General features: G+C 37.0%; 1 protein-coding gene across 7 annotated transcripts in view; it reads left to right on the top strand.

Moving 5' to 3' along the window:
* CCDC91 (coiled-coil domain containing 91) overlaps positions 1–27,773 on the top strand; it is a 409,792-nt gene that overhangs the window by 238,385 nt on the left and 143,634 nt on the right. For all 7 annotated transcript variants that reach the window (XM_015094883.4, XM_060413256.1, XM_042247344.2 and 4 more), the window contains one exon: positions 9,612–9,719. In XM_015094883.4, the coding sequence (XP_014950369.2) occupies positions 9,612–9,719 (108 nt within the window). The remainder of the gene's footprint in view (positions 1–9,611; positions 9,720–27,773) is intronic.

The raw sequence follows: 27,773 nt of genomic DNA, 5'->3' as shown, positions 1-27,773 counted from the left end.
ACCCCATGAACTACAACATGCCTTGCTTCCCTGTCCCTCACTATCTTCCGGGAATTGCTCAAACTCTTGTCCTTTGAGTCTGTAAGGCCATCCAACTATCCCATCCACTGTCACCGCTTCCCCTCTTGCCCTCAATCTTTCCAGCATTAGGGTCTTTTCCATTGAGTCAGGTCTTCACATCAGGTGGCCAAATAATTGGAGATTCAAGCTTCAGCATCAGTCCTTCCAATGAATATTCAGGGCTGATTTCCTTTCGGATTGACTAGTTTGATCTCCTTGCTGTCTAAGGGACTTTGAAGAGTTTTCTGTGGCACCACAGTTGGAAATCATCAATTCTTTGGTGCTCAGCCTTTTTTGTGGTCCAAGTCTCATATCCATACACGACTACTAGAAAAAACATAGCTTTGACTCTAGGAACCTTTGTCGGCAAAATGATGTATCTGTTTTTTAATACAGTCTGGGTTTATTGTAGCTGTTTTTCCAAGGAGCAAGCATCTTTTAATTTCATGGCCACAGTCACCATGTGCAGTGATTTTGGGGCCCAAGAAAATAAAATCTGTCACTGTTTCCATTGTTTCCTCATCTATTTGCCATGATGTGTTGGGACCTCATGCCACAATCTTCATTTTTTGATTCTGAGTTTTAAGCCAGCTTTTTCACTCTCCTCTTTCACCATCATCAAGAGCCTCTTTAGTTCCTCTTCACTTTCTGCCATTAAAGTGGTGTCATCTCCATATCTGAGGTTATTGATATTTCTCCAGGCAATCTTGATTCCAGCTTGTGATTGATTCACCCTGGCATTTTGCATGATGTACTCTGCATATAAGTTAAATAAGCAGGGGGACAATATAAAGCCTCAATGTACTCCTTTCCCAATTTTGAACCAGTGTTGTTCCATGTCCAGTTCTAACTGTTGCTTCTTGACCTGCACACAGGTTTCTCAGGAGGCAGGTAATGTGTTTTGGTATTCCCAGCTCATTAAGTATATTCCACAGTTTGTTGTGATCACACAATCAAAGGATTTAACATAGTCAACGAAGCAGATATAGATGTTTTTTGAATTCCCTTGATTTTTCTATGATCCAGCATATATTGACAGTTCAGTCTCTGGTTCCACTGCCTTTTCTAAATCCAACTTGTACATCTGGAAGTTCTTGGTTCATGTACTGCTGAAGCCTGGCTTGAAGGATTTTGAATATAATCTTTCTGGCATGTGAAATGAGAGCAGTTGTATGGTAATTTGAACATTCTTTGGCATATATAATTAACAGTATTTTGTAAAAACATACACAGTTTTGTTTGGTTATCATATACCAGAAATCTTGCTAACTCTTGACCAGACCCTGTACAAAAAAGGTGAATCACTTTGGTTCAGAAAGAAATAGGTCCTTAAAGAGCAGCTGTGTAGGAACCTCCTGTATAAAGTGACTGGGAGTAAGAGATCTCAGGTGTACCTTAAATAAATTTGAAATCAGAGGCAATTTTTTAAGTATAAATGTCTATAGGAAAAAGGAAAAAACAGCAAATCAATGACTTAGTTATCCATATTAAAAGTTTAGAAAAACAACAAACTAAAGTAAAAAGCAAGCAAAACGTCAGGTAGAATAAGTAAATTATACAGTGGAAAAGCAAGGGAGAAAATGAACAAAACCAATAGTTAATTCTTTGAAAACACAAACAAAATGAGCATACCTTTAGACCTACTGATCAACTAAAGCAGAGGAAAGACTCGAAGTAGAAAATCAGGAATGAAAGAGAGCATATCAGTACTTACCTTACCAAAAAAAAAAAATAATAATAATAATAATTAAGGAATACTGTAAACAACTGTATGGATGCTAAGTCACTTCAGTTATATCCAATTCTTTGTACCCCTGTAGACTGCACCAGCCAGACTCCATTGTCTTGCAGTGGGTTGCCATTTTCTACTCTACGGGACCTTCCTGACTCAGCAATCTAATCCCCATCTCTTATGTCTCCTGTATTGGCAGGCGAGTTCTTTATCACTTACCCCAACTGTGAAGCCTACTGTGAAAAACAACTATATGCTGTGTGTGCTAAGTCCTTTCAGTTATGTCTAACTCTTTGCAACCCTGTGCACAGTACCCCACCAGGCTCCTTTGTCCATGGGATTCTCCAGGCAAGAAATACTGGAGTGGGTTGCCATGTCAATTTTCTTATTTTATTTTTAGTTAAATTGGAAAAGATCTGAAATAGATTTTGAAAAAGCAAACTGTCTGGCTAAGTCACTTCACTGTTCACCTGAAATCGCCGCAACATTAATTGGCTATACTCCAATACAAAATGTTTGTGGTATTAAAAATTAAAAAAAAAAAAAAAAGCAAACTGTGATAGTTTCCTAAGAAAAGTAAAATTGTATTTGATTTCAAATGACCCTTTACACCAGTTTATTTATGTGTACTACTGCAGTCCAAAAGCTAAACTAAGAATATAAATACAGACATAGTTATCATCAGTGTTTTAATAGTTTTTCTATGAATTGGCAAATAATACAAATTGGATATACTGAAATCATGATTCATTTCTTCAGTTCCTTCAATAGTTATTTGTCTTCTGTTAGGTACTATTGTAGGTAAAATGGATACATCAATGAATTAACTACAGATTCCTGTTTCCTAGGGCTTAATTTTTACTAGGGATATTTATTTTGTGTTTTGCCTCTAGCTTATTCCTATTTATAAATTATGACTTAGAGGATTGACTTTTAAAGTAATTTTAATTAATTAACTATTGCCTAAAATTAGCTATGAAGTATTCTTCTAAGGTTATGTGCTAAATGCCAACATTGGAGACCATCTGGTTCTCTAGACACATCTACTCTGAAAATCTGGACAAGTAATTAAATTTGATGAGCCTGGAATGAGATCTGTAAGAACTGGGCTGTTTCTAGGGAAAAGAGAAATTCTCTGGATTTGTTGGTACAGTGGATTGTAGTTTGGTCTGCAGGAGTCCATTTGAGCTGTAACTTCTCCACTCACTTAAATTCCAGTGTATACTCAGTTCCATTAAAAACAGTCTGTCTACTGCTTATGGGTATTGGTTGGTGTAGCAAAGTTTTTGACTTAATATCATTATTTTCTAGTCTAATCGTTAAAGAATTTATAACATACTTTTTTTTCAAGGAGTTTATCATCCTTTACATGCTCTATTTTGTTTATTCAAAATTTATACTTGTGGAGTAGAAAGAATAAATATTTCTAATCTAAAATAATAAAAAAAAATTCAGATCTCTCTTAGGTATTAAATGTATTCAGCAACAGAGTTGGTAACTGAACTTGGTAGTTATAATTTGAAACTTAGTGAACTTTCTAATGAATATTGGTATCATTAAAACTATGATTTTTAAAACATTAATCTCAGTATAAGGAATGCCACTCCCCAAACAGGTATTGCATGTGTATGTTATGTACAAATAACTGTAAAAACCTCTGTGTGATATGCAAAGCTGAATATAAATGTGACATAGTTCCTGTTTTAAAGAAATCTGTGATCTTGTTGACACCTTTAAAATTATTCTTGAAGAAGTGTGGTCAGTAGTTTTCCTGTCTGCTAGGATGATACAGAGGATCTCGTAGGACTGAAGCTAAAACCTAAACATGTTGAAAATTAGCAAAATATTCCCTGCTTTTGGTATCATTTTTTTCTTTATAGAATGTTTGTGTGCATCTTTGTTTTTCTGCCTCTACACATAATGAAAATCTTAGTGCTTTTATTTGTGTTTAGAGGAGTTTAAAACAGCTGATAAAGGAAGTAATTCTTTGATGAATCATTTTTGTAGTGTTATTTAAACCCAAGGGAAGGGTTACTTGTGTCTTTGATATCTCTAGAGCCAATTACAAAGGAAAAAAACAATTAAAGGAAAATATTAAGACTAATGTGCATTTTTGAACATAACTGCACAGGAAGTTGCAACACAATTATTATAGTATATTACACAGGAGAATAAATACCCAGTTATATAATGATAGAATTAGCTATAAAACCTTGTAGATAGTACCATTGTTTATTATTATGTATTCCACAATGATTAATATTCTACTTCTAAGGATTGTTTTCGGACAGCACATCCTTTGTTTGGACAGTGACGATAATAATTCCACTGTACAGCATTATCAGTCAGTCAGTTCAGTCACTCAGCCGTGTCCAGCTCTTTGTGACCCAATGAACTGTAGCACACCAGGCCTCTCTGTCCATCACCAACTCAGAGAGTTTACCCAAACTCATGTCCATTGAGTCGCTGATGACATCCAACAATCTCATCCTCTGTCGTCCCCTTCTCCTCCTACTTTGAATCTTTTCCAGCATCAGGGTCTTTTCCAATGAGTCAGCTCTTCGCATCAGGTGGCCAAAGTATTGGAACTTCAGCTTCAACATCAGTCCTTCCGATGAACACCCAGGACCGATCTCCTTTAGGATGGACTGGTTGGATCTCCTTGCATTCCAAGGGACTCTCAAGAGTCCTCCAACACTACAGTTCAAAAGCATCAATTCTTCAGGGCTCAGCTTTCTTTATAGTACGACTCTCACATCCATACATGACTACTGGAAAAACCATAGCCTTGGCTAGATAGACCTTTGTTGGCAAAGTAATGTCTCTGCTTTTAAATATGCTGTATAGGTTGGTCATAACTTTACTTACAAGGAGTAAGCATCTTTTAATTTAAAGGCTGCAGTTACCATCTGCAGTGATTTTGGAACCCCCAAAAATAAAGTCTGCCACTGTTTCCACTGTTTCCCCATCTATTTGCCATGAAGTGATGAGACCGGATGCCATGATCTTCGTTTTCTGAATGTTGAGCTTTAAGCCAACTTTTTCACTTCCTTTCGCTTCATCAAGAGGCTCTTTAGTTCTTCACTTTCTGCCACAAGGGTGATGTCATCTGCGTATCTGAGGTTATTGATATTTCTCCTGGGAGTCTTGATTCTAGCTTGTGCTTCTTCCAGCCTAGCCTTTGTCATAATGTACTCTGCATCTAAGTTAAATAAGCAGGGTGACAGTATACAGCCTTGACATACTCCTTTTCCTATTTAGAACCAGTCTGTTGTTCCATCTCCAGTTCTAACTGTTGCTTCCTGACGTGCATATAGGTTTCTCAAGAGGCAGGTCAGGTGGTCTGTATTCCCATCTCTTTCAGAATTTTCCACAGTTGATTGTGATTCACACAGTCAAAGGCTTTGGCATAGTCAATAAAGCAGAAATAGATATTTTTCTGGAACTCTGTTGCTTTGTCGATGATCCACTGAACGTTGGCAATTTGATCTCTGGTTCTTCTGCCTTTTCTAAAACCAGCTTGAACATCTGCAAGTTCACGGTTCATGTATTGCTGAAGCCTGGCTTGGAGAATTTTGAGCATTACTTCACTAGTGTGTGAGATGAGTGCAATTGTGTGGTAGTTTGATCAGTCTTTGGCATTGCCTTTCTTTGGGATTGGAATGAAAACTGACCTTTTCCAGTCCTGTGGCCACTGCTGAGTTTTCCAAATTTGCTGACATATTGAATCCAGCACTTTCACGGCTTCATCTTTCAGGATTTGAAATAGCTCAACTGGAATTCCATCTCCTCCACTAGTTTTGTTTGTAGTGATACTTCCTAAGGCCCACTTGACTTCACAATCCAGAATGTCTGGCCCTAAGTGAGTGATCACACCATTGGGATTATCTGGGTCATGAAGATCTTTTTCATACAGTTCTTCAGTGTATTCTTGTCACCTCTTCTTAATATCTTCTGCTTCTGTTAGGTCCATACCATTTCTGTCCTTTATTGAGCCCATCTTTGCATGAAGTATTCCCTTGGTATCTCTAATTTTCTTGAAGAGATCTCTAATCTTTCCCTTTCTATTGTTTTCCTCTATTTCTTTGCACTGATCACAGAGGAAGGCATCTTATCTCTCCTTGCTTTCAAATGGGTTCATCTTTCCTTTTCTCCTTTTCTCCTTTGCTTCTCGTCTTTTCACATCTATTTGTAAGGCTTCCTCAGACAGCCACATTGCTTTTTTGCATTTCCTTTTCTTGGGAATGGTCTTGATCCATGTCTCCTGTACAATGTCAAGAACCTCCGTCCATAGTTCATCAGGCACTCTATCAGATCTAGTCCCCCAAATCTATTTGTCACATCTGCTGTATAATCATAAGGGATTTGATTAGGTCATACCTGAATGGTCTAGTGGTTTTCCCTACTTTCAATTTAAGTCTAAAACAGGCGATAAGGAGTTCATGATCTGAGCCACAGTCAGCTCCCGGTCTTGTTTTTGCTGACTGTATAGAGCTTCTCCATCTTTGGCTGCAAAGAATATAATCAGTCTGATTTCAGTGTTGACCATTTGGTGATGTCCATGTGTAGAGTCTTCTCTTGTGTTGTTGCAAGTGGGTGTTTGCTATGACCAGTGCATTCTTTTGGCAAAACTCTGTTCACCTTTGCCCTGCTTCATTCTGTACTCCAAGGCCAAAGTTGCCTGTTACTCCAGGTGTTTCTTGACCTCCTCCTTTTGCATTAGCCATGCTGTGTGGGGCCAGCCAAGACGGACAGGTCATGTTGGAGAGGTCTAACAGAATGTGGTCCACTGGAGAACGTAATGGCAAAACACTTCAGTATTCTTTCCTTGAGAACCCCATAAACAGTATGAAAAATCAAAAAGATTGGATATTGAAAGATGAACTCCCCAGGTCAGTAGGTGCCCAATATCCTACTGGAGATCAGTGGAGAAATAACTCCAGAAAGAATGAAGGGATGGAGCCAAAGCGAAAACAAACCCAGTTGTGGATGTGACTGGTGATAGAAGCAAGGTCTGATGCTGTAAAGAGCGATACTGCATAGGAACCTGGAATGTTAAATCCATGAAACAAGGCACATTGGAAATGGTCAAACAGGAGATGGCAAGAGTGAATGTCTACCTTCTAGGAGTCAGCAAACTAAGATGGACTGGAATGGGTGAATTTAACTCAGATGACCATTATATCTACTACTGTGGGCAGGAATCCCTTAGAAGAAATGGAGTAGCCATCATAATCAACAAAAGAGTCTGAAATGCAGTACTTGGATGCAATCTCAAAAATGACAGTATGATCTCTGTTCATTTCCAAGGCAAACCATTCAGTATCACGGTAGTCCAGGTCTATGCCCTGACCAGTTAATGGTGAAGAAGCTGAAGTTGAACAGTTCTATGAGGACCTACAAGACCTTTTAGAACTAACTCCCCAACAAGATGTCCTTTTCATTATAGGGGACTGGAATGCACAACTAGAAAGTTCAGTATTATCAGTTCAGTTCAGTTCAGTTGCTCAGTTGTGTCCGACTCTGTGTTCAGTATTATAGTCCCACTTAAAAAAAAAAAAATCTTGTTATGGCAATACAAAGATTTTTAGTATATGGCACCTTCCTACTTTTCTATATTTTCTGCCATTCTGTCTGCCTCCACTCTTTATTCCAGCTAGTCTTCTTTATTTAATGTTCTCTGTGAATAGCAATCAGCCTTACAGGCAGGCCTTGGGCATCTTTTCTATCTCTGATAAGCACCTTGCACCTTCTGTTTTCTAGAGAATGTTTCTCTTCAACAATAGAATGAACTCAGTGAGGACCGACTCTTTAAATCTTTCTGTTCCTGTTATCTACCTTAATGTCCTTTTTATAGAGGGATACATTTAAGTAACTGAATGGGGCTGAGAGGCTTGAACTATGTGAAAACTGGTCATTTGTGCAAGCTTTTTTCCATGTTCCATAATTACAGTTTAGCATTTACATGATTCATTATCCTATGGTGCTTACTTCCTTAAAGTTTGGTAGAAAATGAGTATGGAAGAAAATGAGATTAATCACCAAAGGAGAAAGTACTGTTCATTTGTGTTTCTTAATTATGATGAGGAAGTATTATTTTATTTCATTAATTTACCTGTCTCTCTAAAGGATATAATTTACTAAAAAATAACAACTTGATATTGAAACTGGGATTATTTGGTATCATAGCAAATATGGAAATGAAAACAATCCTTTCCATTAAGCATAACAGTTCTGCCATAACCCAAGTCCCCCCAGAGAATGACTTTTTTCTCTCTACAAAAGATGCCATGAATGTAACCCAAGAGAACTGGCCATAAATCTACCAACCTTTAAATTTTCTGAAGTCCAAAAATAGTATTATATTGTACCAAAGGTAAATAGGAGCTTTACATTATCTAGCCAGTTTAAATTTTAATTGTTTTCATAAATTATCATTATGGATTCTTTAGAAGACATAATATATAAATGAAAACCTTAAGCAGTGCTGTTAAGCAGTTCTTTTTATGTTGGTGAAATTGCCGTCAGAACTTTATTTTCCTTTACCAACTTACTGGTAATTCTGTAGCTTCAGAGTGATGACTGTTGAATTATAGGAGTAGAAGCATCATGAGACAGTTTAACATTTGCAAGAGAAAGTTAATTATATGAAGATTTGAGACTTATCCAGAGGTTTCAAAAATATTTTTGTCTCAGTTTTTAAAAATACATGCATATTTATTTAGCCTCTTAATGCATGTTGTTTCCAACCAAGTAAGTCTATTTTCAAAACAGAGATTATTTAAGAGATTTGGCATATTTTTCTTTTCTTGGTAAATGTGCCAAAGGTCTGTTTTCTATAAGACATGTGTCTGTTTCAACTTACTATTTTGATTATGAGTAGTTTATTATCCAGATAGACCTTCAAAAATAGAATATTTGCTGGAGTTCTTATGCGTATGGTGAAGTGAATATTTTAGAATGATTCAGGGTTTATAAATAGCATGTAAGATAATATCGAGAGCACATTAACTATAATGTATAATGCCTTTAAAAAAAAAGGAAAGATGATAATATTCTAAGCGTCGCCAATACGGAAGTAAGTGGGCGGAACGTCTTCCAATGCTGATTTGGCTTCCCTTAGAACAGTGTTAACATCTTTATATTTAAGTGACTGAGGTTCCAGTGTTTACACTGTCCACTTGCGTTTGTCTAGTCTCCCAAGTTTTATTACTTCTTATGAATACTGCCTTGAGATTCTGCCATCCACACTTTGCCTTACACCTTTTCACATTAGGGGCGTGCACTTCCTAGGGGGCAGTTTTTTTCATGATTGAAACTGCTCAGAGTTTCCATCTGCTTTTACTTGACTTGTGGTCTTGAAGATCATGCTTGGCCCATGGGATATTACAGTGTGCCGAGAGGATGTGGAGTTTTGTCAGCCAGTGAAATATGTCTGGTTTTTTTTTTTTTTCTCTTTTCTTTTTTTCTTCAGCAGCTTTCATATGCTTCTCATCCTGTGTGGTCTTTGCTAAACTGAATTTATATTTAACAGAACTGCTCACTCTCTTTATCATCTTCTATGACTTGGCCTTTTTAAAGAGAAGGTGTGTAGAAGGAAAATCTGAGCCAAAAAACTGTAGTTTTGGCAATAGGAAAACCGAAAACCAAAAGCTTAAAGTAGTGTTATATATGAATGTGCTTTAATATTCACAAATGTTTATTTTGTAATGCAGAAGATCATATTTCAGACATGTACATCTGTCAAAAAAATTTATCATGCCAATAGTAGATTCCAAGTTTTGTTTGTGATCCAAATAACATTTTTGCTTGTTTTTAGGCACTACTACAGTCTTCAGTTAAGCAACAAGTAGAAGCTATTGAAAAGCAGTACATTTCTGCAATTGAGAAACAAGCACACAAGTGTGAAGAGTTGTTAAATACTCAGGTAATAAAATTGCACATCCATTATATATTTATACTTTTCTTCTGACTCTCTTCCCCTGAGAGCTCTATAACTGTTTATTCACTTTCATGCCATTTACTTTCCTTGATGTATTTTGGAGAAAAAAAATCTGATGTAAAATCAGTGTTAAAATTTGGGAATTTTATGATAGACTAAAAATAGGACTAAAGGCCTAAAATATGTGAATAGTCCCCAAATTAATGATAATTCTTATACTGATTTCTAGAGTATCATATTATTTATCAAATAGCAAAAGCAAAAGAGATGACTGTAAATGTATTATGGCATGTGAAATAATTTGTGGTGTAAGATTAATAAATAATATTTTAATTTAAGTACTTATTTGTGTTTGATTTACCTTTAATTGCTTATATTAATTTATTTCTATTTTGATATTTTCTCGTGATTTTTTTTGTTTCTTCTTGATTATTGTCTTAGAAAGCATTGCAGACATGATAAGTACATTTACATGAAATAGTCAATTGAAAAGCCTGTATGTATGTATCACAGTATAAATAATATGTGCAAGAAGTTCCCAGCTACACTTTTGAATAATGTGAAGCTTGGTAGGTGAAAATAAAATCAACCTTATATAAAAGACCAATTTCATATTACAGGAAGAAAATATACTAATAGAAAATTTAGATCTAGAATTTAAATGAAGATTTATAAACATGCCACTTAGTCCCCAAGATTGGGGTAAGCTTGGTTCAGTATTTTCAGAGTCATTTTAATAAGTGGTTTGGAATAGGAAATGCACGGCAAATTTTATAAATTTGATAGAAAACAATTACATTCTCTTGACTGGTAGAATACCAGGTTGTCAGAGATAAGAAGGATATGTCTGTATAAATGTACAGAAAAGTCACAGAGAAGAGGAGGTTACAGAACCGTGAAACAGCATAAGGCATGTATTAGCCAGGCCAGCGCATGTTATGCCTTAAACTCCCTGACTTCAGACGGTGAAGATTTCTGTCTTAGCCAATTCTGTGTATACACTGAGGCTGCTTTGAGGGCTCAGTGTCACGATGTCCTCATGATGGAAACTAGTCTGATAAAACAGTTCAGTTGTGGAATGTTACTTGTTACCTGGTAGAGTTAAAAAAAGAAAACGCCTCAGATCAAAGAAAATCAGTCAGATTTCCTACTGGTGTTTCAGCATTGTGGACTGGAAATGACACTTCTACTCCCAACTTGTATCTGCAGTGCCCGCAGTTATCTTGGGGTCAGGGAGTGAAACCCTACTCTGAATCTGGAGTAGGGAGAGGGAAAGGGCAGAAAATCTTTGATAAGCAGCACTGGTATACTATGGTCTGCTCTTTGGGTTGCCAGATATTTCCAGCCTTCATCTCTCAGGTAAAATTTCTTAACCTGCCCACATGGGAGAAAATCTGAAGGTTCTATCCAGATATTGTTGTTGTTGTTCAGTTGCTCAGTTGTGTCTGACTCCTTGTGATCCCATGGACTGCAGCATGCCAGACTTCCTTACCTGTCCATCGCTATCTCCTGGAGTTTGCTCAAACTCATATCCATTGAGTCAATGATGACATCCAACCATCTCATCCTCTGTCACCCAGTTCTCTTCTTATTCTCAATCTTTCCCAGCATCAGGGTTTTTTTCAGCGAGGCAGATCTTCCTATCAGGTAGCCAAAGTATTGGAGCTTCAGCTTTAGCATCAATTAGTCCTTCCACTGAATATGCAGGACTGATTTCCTTTAGGATTGACTGGTTTGATCTCCTTGCTGTCCAAGGGACTTTCAAGAGAATTCTCCAGTATTACAATTTGAAAGCATCAATTCTTTGGTGCTTGGCCTTCTTTATGGTCCACCTCTCACATCTGTACATGACTACTGGAAAAACTATAGCTTTGACTATATGGACCTTTGTTGGCAAAGTGATATCTCTGCTTTTTAATATGCTGTCTAGGGTGGTCATAACTTTTCTTCTAAGGATCAATCATCTTTTAATATCATGGCTGCAGTCACCATCTGCTTTGATTTTGGAGGCCAAGAAAATAAAGTTTGTCACTGTTTCCCTTAATTTCTTATCTGTTTGCCATGAAGTGATGGGACCGGATGCCATGATCTTTGTTTTTTGAATGTTAAGTCAGCTTTTTCACTTTCTTCTTTCACTTTCATCAAGAGGCTCTTTAGTTTCTCTTCACTTTCTGTCATTAAAGTAGTATCATCTGCATATCTGAGGTCATTGATATTTCTCCCAGCAATCTTTATTCCAACTTGTGCTTCATCCAGCTCAGCATTTTGCATGATGTACTCTGCATATAAGTTAAATAAGCAGGGAGACAGTATACAGACTTGGTGTTGCCCTTTCCCGATTTTGAACCTGTCTGTTGTTCCATGTCCAGTTCTAACTGTTGTTGCATGACCTGCATACATGCTTCTTAGGAGGCAGGTAAGGTGATCTGATATTTCCATCTCTTTAAGAATTTTTCAGTTTGTTGTGATCCACACAGTCAAAGACTTTAGTGTAGTCAATGAAGCAGAAGTAGATGTTTTTCTAGAGTTCCCTTACTTTTTCTATGATCCAACGGATGTTAGCAATTTGATCTCTGGTTTCTCTGCCTTTTCTAAATCCAGCTTGTACATCTGGAAGTCCTTGGTTCATGTATTGTTGAACCCTAGCTTGAAGTTTTTCGAGTATTATTTTGCTAGCATGTGGAATGACAGCAATTGTATGGTAATTTGAACATTGTTTGGCATTGCCCTTCTCTGGGATTGAAATGAAAACTGACCTTTTTCCAGTCCTCTGGCCACTGCTGAGTCTTCCATATCTGTTGGCATATTGAGTGCATCATTTTAATAGCATCATCTCTTAGGACTTTTATTAGCTTAGCTGGAATTCCATCAGCTCCACTACCTTTGTTTGCAGTGATGCTTCCTAAGGCACACTTGACGTCACAGTCCCAGATGTCTGGCTGTTGGTAAATGATAGTCTTATGCTCAGAAGTCCAGGATATTTGAGTGATAGGTGGGAAATGATGTGCTGTAGTCTCTACATCATCAGGTCTAGATATATAGTCCCTTTTGACCTGAAGAACTAGAAACTAAAATATATGTTGTTTACCGCCAACAGATCTAGTATATAGTAGTGAGATAAAGGGCAGAGTATATACTGTGAATGCTCTCAGAAGGAAAGATGAATCAGAGATGCATAGCTATCATTACTATGTAGCAATTCTAAAATCTCAGTGAATAGATTCAGTAAGTATCTCTGCTTTGGGGGTTTGATTTGCTTTTTAATTTACCATGATTCACATTTCAAGGTTTAAGGACAGGGTTTCTTGTCCATTGTTCTTTATGAATCCTATAGGGTCTAAATTTTTAGTATTTTTTCTTTTTTGGCTATACCTAATGTGAGTATTAGAGATTATAGAATTTCTCACCCTGCTCCCTCTCTATAAAAATTTGGGAGTCCTGGATCATTTAGGGTAGGAAACAGTCACAGTTCAGGATGACAATTCTTTGGACATTTTGTATGGTTACAATTGGCTCCATTTGTTAGATGCAAATCCCTAGTTACTTTAGAGACCCATGTTCTAGATTTAATATGTTAAATATGTTCATGCTTCCTGTCTGTCTATGTTTCTCTCATCTTCTGATTAAAGATAGCTTCGTTTATGAAACCAGTTTGAAGAAATCCCAGTGTTCTCTTTTTCTCAAACCATTTGGTCCTAAATGAAAGCATATACAGGACCATCACAGACTTATTGAGTCTTTTCTTGGGGATCCTTTAATCCATTGAATCTTTAACAGTGAGTTCGCCTATTTACAGTTTGCAAGAGCAGTTTAAAGAGTAAACTGTCTTGGAGACATTTTTATAAAAAAAATATAATTAACCAAGCAGAAGAAAGACTTGTAAGCTAAAACTGCAAAACATTGCTGAAAGAAATTAAAAATAACCTAAATACATGGAAACACATTGCATGTTCATCAGTGGAATATCACCAGAAATATTTTCGTGAGAAATATGTAGTGAAGAGCACTCAAGACTACCATGGGACATTTAAAGGATGACTGAACTGAACTGGACTGAAAGCAGTTCAGTGTGATGAAATAGTACTTAATAGCGATATGATCATTAGGTAAAAGCATATAAAGTGTTTAAATGGCATCTTACAGATATTTTCCAAATCATATTTCTTGAGATGTCTTTTGAAATTTGAAGTAAGTAATTTTAGTAAAAATAATACCTGAATTGTTCTTTAAGAATAATTTTGCTTTCATGTGTATATGAGTCTTTTTTTTTTTCTATTTTATTCAAATTTAGAATTTAAGGGAAAAGCAAGTTAAGACTCATAAGAGTAGTTACAAGCATGTGATCCAGAATCAAAGAGGCTCCATTATCCCTGGCTTTGTCACTTAGCTGTGTTACTGTGGAATGTCTTTAACCTCTCTGTGGTTTATTTTTCTCATCTATTAAATGTATTAGGTTGGTGCAAACATAATTGTGGTTATGGACCGTGAATTTTAATCGTTATAACTAGGCTCAAGCACATCTTTATTAATCAAAATAGGAACCATTATGCGATCAACACATTTTTGCCAGAGTGCAAAATAAGTTGGTTTATTCCTGTAGTGTAAAAATCCATGTTTCAGGATTCGACAAACTCTTGGAAAGCATTTTCTGCCTCCTGCTGGTTCTGGAAGTATTTTCCCTGCAAAAAGTTTTCTAGATGCTTGAAGAAGTAGTAGTCAGTTGATGGGAAGTCAGGTATGGAGGAGGCAAAACTTCGAAGCTCGATTAGTTCAACTTTTGAAGTGTTAGTTGTGTGATGTGCAGTCAGGTGTTGTCATGGAGAATAATTTGCCCTTTCTGTTGGCTAATGCCCACTGCAGCAGTTGCAGATTTGGGTACATCTCATAGATTTGCTTCAGAGAAGGCAATTGCACCCCACTCCAGTGCTCTTGCCTGGAAAACCCTATGGACGGAGGAACCTGGTAGGCTGCAGTCCATGGAGTTGCTAAGAGTTTACACGATTGAGCGACTTCACTTTCACTTTTCACTGTCATGCATTGGAGTGGCAACCCACTCCAGTGTTCCTGCCTGGAGAATCCCAGGGATGACAGAGCCTGGTAGGCTGCTGTCTGTGGGTTGCACAGCGTCCAACACGACTGAAGCGACTTAGCAGTAGCAGCATGGATTTGTTGAGCATTTCTCAGATGTAATTGTTTCTCCGGGATTCAGAAAGCTATGGTGGATCAGACCAGCAGCACACCACCAAACAGTGACCGTGACTTTTTTTTTAGTACAAGTTTGGCTTTGGAAAGTGCTTTGGAGCTTCTTCTCTGCCCAGCCACTAAACTGGTTATCACCACTTGTCATATAAAATGTACTCTGTTGCATGTCATAATCTGATCGAGAAATGGTTTGTTGTTGTTGAATAGAATGACCTTGTCTGCTACATTGCCTGACCTGAAATTGGGTGCTATTATAAGATATTAACCAGGAAAGTGACATTTGTCCCTAATTGTTGTTATTGTTTTCTCATAATTGAATTTTCAGTTTGTTTGTTTTTTTACATATTCTAGATATAAATCTTTCTTCAGATATGTGCTCAAATACTTTATCATAGTCTGTGACTTTTCTTTTCTTCTAATGTATTTCCAAAAGCAGAAATTTTAAATGGCATACAAATCCAATTCATCATTTTTTTTCCTATGGGTAATTCTTTTGATGTTACATCTAAGAAGTCTTAACCTAACCCCAAATCAAAAATATTTTCTTCTGTATTTAATTTTAAAGGTTTTAGTTCATAATTTCAGGTTTTCAAATGATCCAGCATATGATTTTTGCATATGGTTCTAGATATGGACTGAAGTTTCTTCTTTTTTTTTTTTATATGGATGTCTAAGCATTACAGTCTTAATTGCTAAGATAACTTTTATTTCACCAGTGAATTTCCTTTGTACCTTCTTCAAAAATTAATCATATTATGTGTGGGTTTGCTACTTAATTTGCTACCAGTTCAATTTATCTATTTGTCTGTTTCAACTCAAGTCTTGTACTATTTATTTACCATAGACATTCAATAAGTCTTGAATTCAGGTAGTGTAAATCTTCTAATATTGTGCTTATATTTCAAAGTCATTTGGGCTATTCTAGGTCATTCATCGGAGAAGGCAGTGGCACCCCACTCCAGTACTCTTGCCTGGAAAATCCCATGGACAGAGGAACCTGGTAGGCTGCAGTCCATGGGGTCACAAAGGACACGACTGAGCGACTTCACTTTCACTTTTCACTTTCCTGCATTGGAGAAGGAAATGGCAACCCACTCCAGTATTCTTGCCTGGAGAATCTCAGGGAGGGACGGGGGAGCCTGGTAGGCTGCCGTCTGTGGGGTCACACAGAGTTAGACATGACTGAAGCGACTTAGCAGTAGCAGCAGCAGCAGCAGCAGGTCATTCATATTTCCATGTAATCTTTATAGTCAGCCTGTTGATTTCTACAACAAAGCATGCTGGGATGTTTTGAACTGTGTTTACTCACAGCCAAATACTCTTGACACCGAATATGTGGATTTTAACATCAGAGATTTCTCCAGTTCTCTGTGTACACCAACTGGATGTCCTAAAGTGAATTTATTCTCACACTGCCCAGAGTTAGTGCAGACCCCACTGGTTAAGGGCTCAGTTCCACAAGGCTACACCAACTTCAAATGCCAGTCCCAAGTCCTGGACCTCCTCTATTTCTGACCAACTGGGTATAAAGCAAGGGTTCTCACAAATTCCTTTTGAGGCTTTAATGGTTTGCCATTTTATTATAAATGATGCAATGTAGGGCAAGATAAGGGTGGAAGAGATGCGTAGGGCAAGATAAGGGTGAGAAGGTACCCTCTGGGTGTGTATCTCTTCCAGCAACTTGATGTGTTCACTAACCTAGAAGCTCTCTGAATCCTTTTGTTTAGGGGTTTTTATGGAGGTTTCATCACATGGGTATGACTGGTTAAATCTATGACCATTGTTGGTTTACTTGTTCTTCAGCACCTCTCCTTTCCATCCATGTTGAGGAAGAGGATAAGGTTGAATGTTCCAACTCTTTCTTTTATAATATGGTTTGTTACTCTGACAATCAGTCTCCTGAAGATATCTTGAGACCTACCAAGAGTCTCCTCAAACATGAACTCAAGTATTGTTGAAAGAGTCTTCTTGTGAATAATAAAAGATACTCCTTTCACTCCTAAATACCCTGGATTAAAAGGGTTTTAGGTCTCTGCTAGGAACTGGGGATAAAGACCTAATATATATTTCTTATTGTATCACAGATACTGATTGGGTTAAGTTGATTCTATTTAGATGCAGTTGACTGCTTAACAGTATTCAGTCGTCTTACCTAATAATACAGTTTATTGCTCCACTTATTTGGGTCTTTTTAAAATTTTCCAGTTTAAAATTTTTCACTGTTCAAGTCGAACACAGTTTTGGGGTCAAATTTATCCTGATATATTTTATATTTATTTAGTGCTAGTTTGACATATACTTTTAAGAATTTTAATTACCCGGTTCCTGTTGCTGGTACATAACAGTCAATACAATTCTGTAATGATGCTAAAATCCCTTACTAGTTTAAGCACTTCTTTTTGTAAAGTCTATAGGGTTTTCTGTATAGATGATCATGTTGTTTGAGAGCAGAGACATCATTTCATTTTCCATTTAATCTCGATGCCTTTTATTTATTTTTTCTCAACTTATTGAACTAACTGAACCTCTAGTAAATGTTAAAATAGAAGCATATCTTTGCTTTTTTTTGACCTGGGAAGAAAACATTCAATTTTTCATCATTAGATACAAACTTAGCTATAGAAACCCTAAAGGCATTTATTAGGTTAATATTTTCTTCCTACTCTCAAGTTTTTATTCCAGGAATAGATGTTGGATTTTATTGTCATTTTATCTCTGTATATGTTTATGGTGTAATTTTTTTCATAAATCTTTGGTGACCTCTCTTATTTTATTCCAGTTATTAGTGATCTGTATCTTCTTTTTTCCTCATTAACTCTTTAGCAAAAGTGTTAGTTGCTCAGTCATGTCCAACTCTTTGTGACCCCATGGACAGTAGCCCACCAGGCTCCTCTGTCCATGGAATTCTCCAGGCAGGAATACTAGAGTGAGTTGCAATTCCCTTCTTCGGGGAACTTCAGACCCAGGGATCAAACTCTTGCACTGCAGGGAGATCCTTTACCATCTGAGCCACCAGGGAAGTGACAGTTTTGTAGAGGTTTATTATTTATTTTATCCTTTCAAAGAGCCAGCTTATTTCATTGATTTTCTTTTCTTTTTTTTCTTATTTCTGTATCACTGATTTCTACTCTGACCTTTATTATTTTATTTCTTTTTTTATTTTTATTTTTTTATTTTATTTTACTTTACAATACTGTATTTTATTTCTTTAGCTTAATTTTAATTTGAGATTTAATTTGTACTTATTCTAGTGTGTTGAAGTAGACACTTAGGTCATTGATTGAAGTCTTGCTTTATAAATAACCTATTTAGTAACGTGAATTTCTTTCTAGGTACTACTTTAGATATGTGTTTCGCAGTTTCAAATGTCATATTTTCATTTTCAGTGAGAAAAAATACTTTCAAGTTTTTTTATTGATTTCTTTTTTAACCTTGGATTATTTAGAAACGTGTTATTTCATTTTTAAATATTCTGTGGTTTTCCAAATGTACTACTTTTATTGATTTCTGATCTCATTGTAATATAGACAGACAATATACTTCATATGATTTAAATACTTTTTTTAGATTTCTCTGTCTGCTTGAAAAGAGTATTCATTCTTCTGTTGGTGCAGTTTTTTTTAATATAAGTGTTAATTGGATCAAGTTTTTGTCATGTTGTTTAAGTCTTCCATGTTGTTACAGATTTTTGTTCTGTTGTCTACCAATTACTGAGAGGCAGGTGTTAAAATATCTGACTATACTTACGCATTTGACTAGTTCCCCATTTATCTGACATACTTGTATTTGGTGCATAAATGTTTAGGATCATTATGTCTTCTTCACATAATTTTATGGCCTCTGTTGGTTTATCATTTACAAATCTTTGTTGTGCTATTTATATTGCTTTAAGGGAAGTTTGACAAATCTTTCCCAAAAAGATAGGTATTAATAGTAAATATTTTAGGCTCTCTGTTTCAACTGTTTAACTCTGCTGGTATAGTGAGAAAGTGCCTATAAATACTATGTAGTGAGTGGGCACTGCTGTGTTTCAATAAAAATCAGGCTCCAGATTAGATTTGAAATGAGATTTGCCAGCCTCACAGATCTAGGACAGGAACTAGTATAACTTGGGAAATTTTAGTTTTCTGGGCTCTTAATTTCCTCCTGATGATAATTGTTTCTTTCTGAGATTTTCTTTATCATGAAAAGTTCTTGGACTGCTTTGTTTGTTAACAACATTCTCTTTCCTACAGAGTTTGATGCAGCAAATCCAACAGGGCAAAGAAATATATGAAGCTGAACCTTATGAAATTGGCAATACTTAGCTGTTTTTTTGTCTACAAAAGCAGTATTTATCAGTCTGTTGTAGTTTTAACAGGAAACCAGGAAAGTGTTTGTTTCCACATTATTGGGAAATATCATTTTGGTTAGTGTTTTTCAGTGAGACTGCTGGAGATATTTGTTCAGATTAACAGGCTTCTTGGCCATTAATTTTGATTCTTAATAGTTTAGTTGGAGCCCAAATATATGTAATTCTTATAGACTGATCAGGTAATACTTATCAAAGAACTTAGTATTGCCTCTGTATTGCTCATCTTCAGCACTTACTATGCTTAATTCTTGCCATCTCCTGTTTGACCACTTCTAATTTGCCTTGTGTCATGGATCTGACATTCCAGGTTTGTATGCAATTTTGCTCTTTGTAGCATCAGACCTTGCTTCTATCACCAGTCACATCCACAACTGGGTATTGTTTTTACTTTGGATTCGCCTCTTCATTCTTTCTGCAGTTATTTCTCCACTGATCACCAATAGCATGTTGGTCACCTACCAACATGGGGAGTTCATCTTTCAGTGTCCTGTCTTTTTGCTCAGATCATAAACTCCTTATTGCCAAATTCAGACTAAAATTGAAGAAAGTAGGGAAAACCACTACACCATTCAGGTATGACCTAAATAAAATCCCTTATGATTATACAGTGGAAGTGAGAAAAAGATTTAAAGGACTAGATCTGATAGACAGAGTGCCTGATAAACTATGCACAGAGGTTCATGACATTGTGCAGGAGACAGTGATCAAGACCATCCCTAAAAAAAAGGAATGCAAAAAAGCAAAATGGCTGTCAGGGAAAGCCTTAAAAATAGCTGTGAAACAAAGGGCTGCAAAAAAACAAAGGAGAAAAGGAAAGCTATACCCATTTGAATGCAGAGTTCCAAAGAATTGCAAGAAGAGATAAGAAAGCCTTCCTCAGGAAATGACAACCTACTCCAGTATTCTTGCCTGGAGAATCCCATGGCCTGAAGAGCCTGGTGGGCTGCAGTCCATGGGGTCACAAAGAGTCAGACACGACTGAGTAACTTTACTTACTTCGTTACTCAGTGATCAGTGCAAAGAAATAGAGGAAAACAATAGAATGGGAAAGACTAGAGATCTTTTCAGGAAAATTAGAGATACCGAGGGAACATTTCATGCAAAGGTGGGCTCAATAAAGGACAGAAATGGTATGGACCTAACAGAAGCAGAAGATATTAAGAAGAGGTGGCAGGAATACACAGAAGAACTGTACAAAAAAGATCTTCATGACCCAGATAATCCTGATGGTATGATCACTCACCTAGAGCCAGACATCCTGGGAATGTAAAGTCAAGTGGGCCTTAGGAAGTATCACTACAAACAAAGATAGTGGAGGTTGAGCTATTTCAAATCCTGAAAGATGATGCTGTGAAAGTGCTGCACTCAGTATGCCAGCAAATTTGGAAAACTCAGTGGCCACAGGACTGGAAAAGGTCAGTTTTTATCCCAGTCCCGAAGAAAGGCAATGCGAAAGAATGCTCAAACTACTGCACAGTTGCACTCATCTCACACACTAGTAAAGTGAAAGAAAGTAAAAGTGAAGTTGCTCAGTCGTGTCCAACTCTTTGCAACCCCATGGACTGTAGCCTACCAAGCTTTTCCATCCATGGGATTTTCCAGGTAAAAGTACTGGAGTGGGTTGCCATTTCCTTCTCCAGAGGATCTTCCCAAGCCAGGGATCAAACCCGGGTCTCCTGCATTGCTGGCAAACGCTTTACCCTCTGAGCCACCAGGGAAGCCCCATGCTAGTAAAGGAATGCTCAAAATTCTCCAAGCCAGGCTTCAGCAATACGTGAACTGTGAACTTCCAGTTGTTCAAGCTGGTTTTAGAAAACCCAGAGGAACCAGTAATCAAATTGCCAATATCTGCTGGATCATCGAAAAAGCAAGAGAGTTCCAGAAAAACATGTAGTTTTCCTTTATTGACTATATCAAAGCCTTTGACTGGATCATAGCAAACTGTCGAAAATTCTGAAGGAGATGGGAATACCAGACCACCTGACCTGCCTCTTGAGAAACCTATATGCAGGTCAGGAAGCAACAGTTAGAACTGGACATGAAACAACAGACTGGTTCCAAATAGGAAAAGGAGAACGTCAAGGCTGTATATTGTCACCCTGTTTATTGAACTTATATGCAGAGTACATCATGAGAAATGCTGTATGAAGGCTGGATGAAGCAAAAGCTGGCATCAAGATTGCTGGGAGAAATATCAATAACCACAGATGACACCACCCTTATGGCAGAAAGTGAAGAAAAACTAAACAGCCTCTTGATGAAAGTAAAAGAAGAGAGTGAACAAGTTGGCTTAAAGCTCAACATTCAGAAAATGAAGATCATGGCATCTGGTCCCATCATTTCATGGCAAACAGATGGGGAAACAGTGGCTGACTTTTATTTTTTGGGGCTCCAAAATCACTGCAGATGGTGACTGCAGCCATGAAATTAAGAGACGCTTGCTCCTTGGAAGGAAAGTTATGACCAACCTGCTGCTGCTGCTAAGTCACTTCAGTCGTTTCCGACTCTGTGTGACCCCAGAGATGGCAGCCCTCCAGGCTCCCCCGTCCCTGGGATTCTCCAGGCAAGAACACTGGAGTGGGTTGCCATTTCCTTCTCAAATGCAGGAAAGTGAAAGTGAAGTCGCTCAGTTGTGTCCAACTCTTCGCGACCCCATGGGCTGTAAGCATATTAAAAAGCAGAAACATTACTTTGCCAACAAAGGTCCATCTGGTCAAGGCTATGGTTTTCCCAGTGGTCATGTGTGGATGTTAGAATTGGACTATAAAGAAAGCTGAGTGTTGACGAATTGATGCTTTTGGACTGTTTTTGGCGAAGACTCTTGAGAGTCCCTTGGACTCCAAGGAGATCAAACCAGTCCTTCCTAATGGAGTTCAGTCCTGAGTGTTCATTGGAGGGACTGATGTTGAAGGTGAAACTCCAATACTTTGGCCACCTGAGGCGAAGAGCTGACTTATTGGAAAAGATGATGATGCTGAGAAAGATTGAAGCCAGGAGGAGAAGGGGACAACAGAGGATGAGATGGTTGCATGGCATCTCCGACTCAATGCACATGAGTTTGAGTAATCTCCCGGAGTTGGTGATGGATAAGAAGGCCTATCGTGTTGCAGTCCATGGAGTCGCAAAGAGTCAGAAATGACTGAGTGACTGAACTGAACTGAAATGAACTGATGCTTAATTCTGCACCCTTTAAATTTCAGAAATTTAGATGAAGGAATTTTATTCCTCCATTTTATTTAGGTGGTTTTGACATCAGAGAGCAGTGTGAAAGCGTATACTCTACCATATGTAAAATAGATAGCCAATGGAAATTTACTGTATGACTCAGCACACTGAAAATGGGGCTTTGTAAAATTCTAGAGGGGTGGGAAAGGATGGGAAATGGGAGGGAGGTTCAAGAAGGTTGGGACACATGTATCGGTTTAGTTCAGTTCAGTTGCTCAGTCATGTCCGACTCTTTGCAACCCCATGAATTGCAGCACGCCAGGCCTCCCTGTCCATCACCAACTCCTGGAGATCAACCAAACTCATGTCCATTGAGTCGGTGATGCCATCCAGCCATCTCATCCTCTGTCGTCCCCTTTTCCTCCTGCCCCTAATCTCTCCCAGCATCAGAGTCTTTTCCAATGAGTCAACTCTTGGCATGAGGTGGCCCAAATACTGGTGTTTCAGTTTTAGCATCATTCCTTCCAAAGAACACCCAGGGCTGATCTCCTTTAGAGTGGACTGGTTGGACCTCCTTGCATTCCAAGGGACTCTCAAGAGTCTTCTCCAACACCACAGTTCAGAAGCATCAATTCTTCAGTGCTCAGCTTTCTTTCTTTCTTTTTTTGTTAGTGGGTATAGTTGTTTGTTTATTTATTTATTATATATATATATATATATATATATATTTTTTTTTTTTTACTTTACAGTATTGTATTGGTTTTGCCACACATCAACATGAATCCGCTACGGGTGTACACATGTTCCCATTCTCGAAACCCCCTCCCACCTCCTCCCACACACCATCCCTCCTGGTCATCCCAGTGCACCAGCCCCAAGCATCCTGCACCTTGTATCAAACCTAGACTGGCGATTTGTTCCTTATATGATATTATACGTATTTCAATGCCATTCTCCCAAATCATCCCACCCTCTCCCTCTCCCACAGAGTCCAAAAGACTGTTCTATACATCTGTGTCTCTTTTGCTATGTCACATACAGGGTTATCGTTACCATCTTTCTAAATTCCATATATATGCATTAGTATACTGTATTGGTGTTCAGTTTTCTTCACAGTCCAACTCTCACATCCATACATGACCACAGGAAAAACCATAGCCTTGACTAGACAGACCTTTGTTGGCAAAGTAATGTCTCTGCTTTTGAATATGCTATCTAGGTTGGTCATAACTTTTCCTTCCTAGGAATAAGCGTCTTTTAATTTCATGGCTGCACTCACCATCTGCACTGATTTTGGAGCCCCCCAAAATAAAGTCTAACACTGTTTCCACTGTTTCCCCATCTATTTCCCATGAAGTGATGGGACCAGATGCCATGATCTTAGTTTTCTGAATGTTGAGCTTTAAGCCAATTTTTTCACTCTCCTCTTTCATTTTCATCCAGAGGCTTTTTAGTTCCTCTTCACTTTCTGCCGTAAGGGTAGTGTCATCTACATATCTGAGGTTATTGATATTTCTCCTGGCAATCTTAATTCCATCTTGTGCTTCTTCCAGCCCAGTGTTTCTCAAGATGTACTCTGCATATAAGTTAATTAAGCAGGGTGACAGTATACAGCCTGGTCATACTCCCTTTTCCTATTTGGAACCCATCTGTTGTTCCATGTCCAGTTCTAACTGTTGCTTCCTGACCTGCATATAGGTTTCTCAAGAGGCAGGTCAGGTGGTCTGTATTCCCATCTCTTTCAGAATTTTCCACAGTTGATTGTGATCCACACAGTCAAAGGCTTTGGCCTAGTCAATAAAGCAGAAATAGATGTTTTTCTGGAACTCTTGCTTTTTCGATGATCCAGTAGATGTTGGCAATTTGATCTCTGGTTCCTCTGCCTTTTCTAAAACCAGCTTGAACATCAGGAAGCTCATAGTTCATGTCTTGCTGAAGCCCGGCTTGGAGAATTTTGAGCATTACTTCACCAGTGTGTGAGATGAGTGCAATTGTGCAGTAGTTTGAGCATTCTTTGGCATTGCCTTTCTTTGGGATTGGAATGAAAACTGACCTTGTTCACTCCTGTGGCCACTGCTGAGTTTTCCAAATTTTCTGGCATATTGAGTGCAGCAGTTTCACAGCATCATCTTTTAGGATTTGAAATAGTTCAAGTGGAATTCCATCACCTCCAGTAGCTTTGTTTGAAGTGATGCTTTCTAAAGCCCTCTTGAGTTCACATTCCTAGATGTCTGGCTCTAGGTGAGTGATCACACCATCGTGATTTTCCTATGGCTAATTCATGATAAGATATGATAGAAACCACAGCAATATTATAAAGCAAGTTTCCTGGCAATTAAAAAAAATAAATGTAAAAAAGGATACAATGGAAGAAAGGACCTGTAAACTTTTTACTGTCTTTGTTACCTTAGAAGCCACTTATGCTGTTTTTTATTCTTTATTTGTAGTTTGAATTGAGGCAACTGTGTAATTTTTTGTGCCTCTTTTTAAAATCTCTAAGTTAGAGTTAATTATAGTTTCAACAGGGCTATGTAAAGATAAATGAAGCACAGTGCCTAGAATATAGTACTACTCAATAATCAGTAGCTGTTGTTACATGGAGAAATATCTTGATCTGCGATTACTTTTATGTAAAGGAAGTTCATCTTTCTGAAACAAGAAATAGTTCACTCATCCATTGTTGTGTCTTTTTTATTTTTGGTTTCCTTTTTGAAAGAATATTTAGATTTTCAATCTGGCTATAATTTCTATTAGCATTTGGCAGGTTTATTTTTAAAAACACATTATTTTTGCATAGTTCAGTTCAGTTCAGTTGCTCAGTCATGTTTAACTCTTTCCTACCCCATGTACTATACAGTTCATGGAATTCTCCAGGCCAGAATCCTGAAATGAGTAGCCTTTCTCTCTTCTCCAGGGATCTTCCCAACCCAGGGATTGAACCCATGTCTCCCGCATGGCAGGTAGATTCTTTACCAGCTGAGCCACAAGATTGGTGGATGGAAAATTTTATGACCCTATTGTTTTGCCTTTTCTACGCAATATTATGTAAATGGAACCTGGTAGTATGTTGAGTTTCAAGACTGGTTTCTTTCACTTGCTATAATACATTTCATATGCTTCTATGTTGTGTATTTAACATTAGTGTATTCTTTCCATTGCTATATAGTATTACATTGTATGAATGTGCTACAGTTTGGTTCTCCATTGACCATTTACCAGTTACAGAAAATTTGGGTCGTTTTCAGCTCTCAGTGATTATGAATAAAGCTGCTGTAAAATATTTATGTGCAATTTTGTAACAAATGTATGTTTTCATTTAAAAACTTTTAGTATCTGTGTTGTTAGGTAGTATCTGCTTAACTTGATGTCAGCTGTCTGTTTTTCAAAAGTGGTTGTACTGTTTGTACACCTACCAGCAATGTAAGAGTGTTTCATATTATTTTATCAGCTCTTGGCACAATGTTTGTTTAAGTTAAGCGATTCCAGTAGTTGTGTAGTGGTGGCTTATGTTTTTAAATTTAGTTTTACTGGAGTATAGTTGCTGCACAGCACAGTGAATCAGTTATACATATTCTATGTTAATATAGCCACTCTTTAAGATTCTGTTCCCGTATAGGTCATTACGATCTATTGTGTAGAGTTCTTGTGCTATACAGCAGATTTTTATTAGTTACCTATTTATATATGTAATGGTATGTATGCCAATTCCAATCGCCCAACTTATGCCTTGTCCTCCTTTCCCCTTAGTAACCTTTAGTTTGTTTTCTATATCTATGACTGTTTCTGGCCCATAAATAGGTTCATTTATACTGATTTTTAGAATTCCATATGTGGTTTTAATTTGCATTGACTTACATTTAATATGCTTATAAGTTATATTCAGTTTGCATTTGACTAATAGTTTTAAGTATCTTCCTGTTCTTATTTACCACCTGTGCATTTTATTTAGTGAAATATCTGTTTTATGCTTATTTTTTATTTTGGATTATTAATTTCCTTATTTTGTTTTGAAGACATTTCATATACTTAAGTCTTTTATCAGATTTATCATTTGTAAGTATTTACTTTATATTCTTTTAACAGTGTCTTTGGGAAGAGCAGGAGTTCATAATACCGATGAAGTTCACTTCATCAGTTTTCTTTCTCATGAATTATACTCTCGGTGTTACACAGAACTTGTTACCTATCCCAAGTCAAAAGATTATATTTTCATCTAGAAGTTGTAGGCTTTACATTTGAGTCATTTTTGTGTATGGCATGAGGTATAGATCAAATTGATTTTTTGTGTGTGAGTATCCAATTGTTCTACACCATTTATGAAAATCCTTTTCTCCATTGAATTTCCTTTGCACTTTTGCTGAAAATTAATTGCACATATGTGTGTGGGTCCTTTTATGGACTAAGGCAGTGGGTACTTTGTATTTATTTGCCTATCTTTGAGGTTGCCATGACTTTGTTAGGATGCTTAAGTACTTTGTCATGCTTCTGTATACATACTCTGTTCGTCTATTGGAGTTTTGTTTAGCTATTTATATAATCAGTGAAAGTGCTGGAAAGCCTTCATTTGCATCTGTCACTCTTAGTACCTCTATCATTTTAGGGTATGTCAGATGCTTATTGTAAATCATATGATAACTTAGGAAGTTATTGAAGATTTTTGGTTGTCACCTTTATTGTGTAAGAGTGCTATAATTACATTGGAATAATCAGTTTAGTTTTCTCATAAATTCAAATTCATTTAGTTATGCTAATTCATCAATTTTTGGTAATTATTTTTTCATACTGCTGTTTATATGAATAAAATTGTAGATATCAAATTTAAAATTTTATAAGAATTCATTAGTTGCAGATATTACTTATTTTAAAACTTAATTTCATATATAAAACATTATAAAACAACATTAAATTTTAATGCTTTTATATGAGTTATGGTGTTACTATTCTAATCCCTTCTTAGCATGTCATCAGGATCACTTGAATCTCATTATCATAAAATAGGCAGAAAAAGTTTGCCTTGAGATCATTTATCTGCCAGGAAAAACACATTTTATTACCTGCTAATTATTGTCCCAAATGTATATAAGTGATATGATCAGGTTGTGGTAGCCATAAAATTGTTTTTCTCTCTTACCACATACTTCACTTTTCTTTTTTCTTTATGAGTAGTAAATTTAAGAGAGTGAATAAAGAGGTGAAATTTTAAATTGAAATCTAATCTACTACACAGAAAATAAGAAGCGTACTTCCTCTTTTTCCTGAATATATTATTTTAGAGAATAGGTCAATCATCATCAACATTTAAAACACTGTGAGTCTGT

Source organism: Ovis aries, chromosome 3, assembly GCF_016772045.2.
Source record: "Ovis aries strain OAR_USU_Benz2616 breed Rambouillet chromosome 3, ARS-UI_Ramb_v3.0, whole genome shotgun sequence".
Taxonomy (NCBI): domain Eukaryota; kingdom Metazoa; phylum Chordata; class Mammalia; order Artiodactyla; family Bovidae; genus Ovis; species Ovis aries.
Note: the sequence above shows the minus strand (reverse complement) of the source record. Positions and strands in the feature narration are given on the sequence as shown.